Here is a 4,250-nt window from a genome sequence, read left to right as displayed (position 1 = left end):
AGCCTTGAACCAGAGGTTTGAAGGCCAAAATTTCTCAGAATTATGAAGAATTTGGGGAGAGATCTCAAAAAACGTAGTTCATTCGAACATGGGTTCAAGTGAAGGGGGGTTCGAGCAAACCCCCCCAATATAATTAAAAATCGACAAAAATAACCGTTAAAGGGGTTTCACTCAAAAAGGTAGGTTCGAGTGAAGTGGGGGGTTCGCTTGAACCCCAAAGGGTAGTTCGTACGAACACCCTCCAAATTTTTTTTCTCACCATTGCGTTTTTCCTTCGTGGGTAAAAGTGGGAACCATTATTGTGAACTCGCCCTACACGTGTTTGCCAACCTACAGAAAGTTTAGTTCATGGTTTGTAATTTGTGTGTTTTGACACTCATTTCATGTTATCTTAAAAGAATGGTTGGATATCACAAACTTTCCTTTTAGGTAACAAAGACATGTGTACTACAACAAAAGGAAATTCCTCATTTATGTTGTTGTATGTTGTTGCAAAACATGATGTGTTTCAAAAACGCGATGTATTTCAAAACACATGTCATGTTATGTTTCAAAACCTTCTTATTCAAGTAACAAAGGTATGTCCACCCCAACAAAAGTGCATTCCTCATTTTATGTTGATGTGGGGTTGTGATAGTTAAATGTGTCAAAAAGCTAATTTAAATTTGAAATAAGGAAGGGTCTAAACATAATTAAATGAAATAGATTAATACCCATATCAATTAAAGTGAAAATAGGGAAATACCTATATGAAATTGAAGTGAAATGAGACACACTAAAGAAAGGGCCCTAAAATGAGTGTGAACTTTGAAAGGTTTACAATTTACAACACTACACGTGTCAACCATGAGCTAATATTTTGTAAGACATTTTTAATTTATTAAAAAAGAAATCACAAATCTTTACAATCATTAAGAGATTAGTTTAACTAGCATATCAAAGCATATAACTTTTTAATCTTTCCATGTAAATAAGAATTTTTAAATATAAGTATACTAGAAGAAACATTAAAAAAAAAAAAGGCAAAAACCTTATAAATCATTTGAAAAAATCCTTTGCAAAAGAATGGAAAAATTCATTAATGGAATTATTTAGTAATTTGTAAACATAAAATTTTTCTTTAGTAATATTTAAATAATAGAGTTCCTAATTTTTGAAGCTTTCTCATTTTTAAGTTTTTATTCAAAATACAAATTTCTATTCTATGAAATTCTTTTAAATTACCATTTAAAAGATAACTTTCTATTTTATTGCATATGTTAGAGCCAATTTAAAATATAACTTTCTATTTTACTGCATATGTTAGAGCCAATTTAAATAATAGCAACATCAAAGTTTCTAATTTTTGGAACTTTTTCATTTTTAGGCTATTATTCAAAAACCTTTGTCTAACTAGGCATGAGAAATGAAAATCTTATCAAGTTAAAAAAAAAAAACCTAAGTCTCTCCTTGGTAAGATTTTTATTTCTGATGGTTGGTTTCCTTATTCAAAATCCAAATTTCTCTTCCATGAATTTTTTTCAATTTTCTATTTTATTGCATATGTTAGAGGCAAGTTTCTATTTAAATAGATATGAAGACTTGTTTGGACTATAATGACTTTTTATTTAAAAATATTATTAAAATAAAATACAAATCTGCATTTTATAAAAAACATTTTAAAAATTAATTTTATTTTAAATATAAGGTGAACTCTACATTTCATAGCTGGTATATTTAATCAATTTTTATTATAAAATATTTTGAAAATACTTTAAACCTCTAAAAATTATATAATCTATAATCATAAAATGTTTATAACCACTTTCAATGCTGGAGAACAAAATCATAAATATCTCTACAAACACAAAACCCTAAATGATTCAATAAAAATCTCAAAAAATCTTAATGAGAACTCAAAATGAATTTATTACATAAAAGTCTGCATAACACAGCTCTCAATGAATAATTGCATCCAAGAAATTTACTCTTATTTTTTAACATTATCTACAGATTTATTGAGAGGGGCAACCTTTTAATAGCAGATTTTAGATTATTGTGCAGGCTTCATCCTATTTTTTAGCATTTGTAATATTTTCAAAATTGTTGAGCGGGAAACAAATTTTAAAAATTCCCTCGCATTGAAAATGGACTGTCGCTGCCGTTGCGTTGCCGTTAACTCTTTCCGTCGAATCCTCTATTTTCATACATTGTACGGGGATGCTTGTATGTATGTCATTTAGACATGCCGTGGATCATATGTATGGGTGACATTTTATTTGGAGAATAGCCCGTGCCAATTTCCACACCCCCATCATACCTGCCTTCTTGCGGCGTAAGAAGTGCTGCCTCAAACGTGCGGCGTGCCCCTGCTTTGAATTTTGCTGCAACCATTATTTTTTCTGCCTCTTTGACACGACATTCAATTTTTCGCCAGCAAAGCACAGCGGTTACATTTACTCCCTACCTCTTACTACTGATGGACACGTCGGATGAGGTATTATTTCAAACACGCGCAATGCGGAGCATCCAGGTAGAACAGAGCTGTGTTTTGGGGAAGCCCACCGTTTCAACGGTAGAATTTGCCAGGAAACCCCACTACAAATTGCTCAGTTGTTATTCGCACCTGTGACTGCCAGCTGTATAAGCCCTGCTGTCAATCCCTTTCATCCCGCTTTCCCTTAGCCGTCTCTGCCTATTTAAATTCGATCCTTCTCTTGCTTATCCTCGTAACAAACAATCTCACTTCATTACAGATTAAATCTTTCAAATCTGTGTTCCGACTGCAATACGCCTCATAAAATGGCAGTTTTGGGTTCTGAAAGGATTGTCATTGACTTGCTGTTGATATGTATGGTGGCATTGTCCACAGTGGATGCCGCCGCTCGGCCCCTTTTTCAGTGGAGAAAGCTCTCTGCTCTGGTGGAAGAAGAGCTCCTTGTTCTGCAATACCACAATGGCCCTCTGCTTACCACAACACCCATTCTCAATCTTCATCTCATCTGGTATGGCAATTTCACTTCCGCGCAGCGTGCCGTTGTGGGCGATTTTGTGCAGTCATTGGGAATGGAAAGCGGCAAGCAGGGTTCTCCCTCTGTGTTCACCTGGTGGAAAACAACAGAGGCCTACAGAGGCTCTGCCCCTTCCCAATTAAACCAACCTCAGTCTTTAACCCGAAGGCTGGGCAAGCAGAAGCTGGATGAAGCTTATTCTCTCGGAAAGTCCTTGAAAAGAAGTGACATTGCTGTCCTGTTAAAGAATGCTATCGAGTCCGGAGCTCTGCCGCAGCCTGAGAAGAAGAAGAGCAATGGTGAGGTGGAGTTATATTTGGTGCTCACATCTGAGGGTGTTATGGTGGAGAACTTCTGCAGTAGCTCTTGCGGATTCCATGACAGCAGCAAAGCAGGCATTGACTACGCGTTCGCATGGGTGGGAAACTCAGCAACGCAGTGCCCGGGGCAGTGTGCGTGGCCATTTCATCAGCCAATTTACGGCCCGCAGAGCCTTTCTTTGCTGCCGCCCAACGGTGACGTGGGCATTGACGGTATGATCATCAACATTGCGGCGACGGTTGCGGGAGCAGTGACAAATCCGTTTAAGACAGGATACTTCCAGGGAAACGCCGCTGCTCCGTTGGAGGCTGTCTCAGCATGTCCGGGTATGTATGGAAGCGGGGCTTATCCCGGTTACGCCGGGAAACTGTTAGTGGACGAGACGACAGGTGCCAATTACAACGCTCATGGTGTCAACGGCCGCAGGTTCCTTCTACCGGCAATGTGGGATCCCACCTCACGATCCTGCAAGACCTTGGTCTAAATCAGCCGAAACATTTTCCGAAAATTGTTGTATACGATTCTTTTATTCTTTTATTATTTAAATTAATAAATAATTTTTAATAGTCGTGTTATTCAATAGCCCACGGAACATTATTCTTTTTCTTTATTAAAGATCCAATGTTTAGAGAATTAGAGATTGGGATGATTGGGAAGGCACGCCAAGTAGGGATGTCAAATGGGGGAAATCTGAAAGGGGAAAACCCTTTCAAAGAAATAGGACTCTAGGATGTCATGATTGGTGAATCAAATGAAGGCTTGGTAAAAAGAAAGCGAGGATGTCATAATTTTTTATAATGATTCACTCCTAAAAGTAAACAAACATGTGTAAATCTAACTAAATAAAATTTAAAAATTACATTAACAGCTTTGACATATATTTTCATAGTCATTTGCATGTACATCAAAATCAGGAAAAAAGTAATGGTGAAAATTGCA

The 4,250-nt window shown here is 36.7% G+C and overlaps 1 protein-coding gene across 1 annotated transcript; it reads left to right on the top strand.

Moving 5' to 3' along the window:
* The first annotated feature begins 2,686 nt into the window (after positions 1 to 2,686).
* Positions 2,687 to 3,893, top strand: LOC131063991 (protein EXORDIUM-like 2). The gene has a single exon (XM_057997998.2). It carries the CDS (start codon positions 2,782 to 2,784, stop codon positions 3,793 to 3,795), a length of 1,014 nt encoding a protein of 337 aa, XP_057853981.2. The 5' UTR covers positions 2,687 to 2,781; the 3' UTR covers positions 3,796 to 3,893.
* Positions 3,894 to 4,250: the final 357 nt, after the last annotated feature.

The sequence above is a fragment of the Cryptomeria japonica genome, chromosome 11 (assembly GCF_030272615.1).
Source record: "Cryptomeria japonica chromosome 11, Sugi_1.0, whole genome shotgun sequence".
Taxonomy (NCBI): domain Eukaryota; kingdom Viridiplantae; phylum Streptophyta; class Pinopsida; order Cupressales; family Cupressaceae; genus Cryptomeria; species Cryptomeria japonica.
The sequence above is the reverse complement of the archived record's forward strand: the minus strand, read 5'-3'. Positions and strand labels throughout refer to the sequence as shown.

Excerpts from the sequence above, each read along its gene's own strand:
- LOC131063991 (XM_057997998.2), top strand. The coding sequence starts at position 2,782 with ATGGCAGTTTTGGGTTCTGAAAGGATTGTCATTGACTTGCTGTTGATA.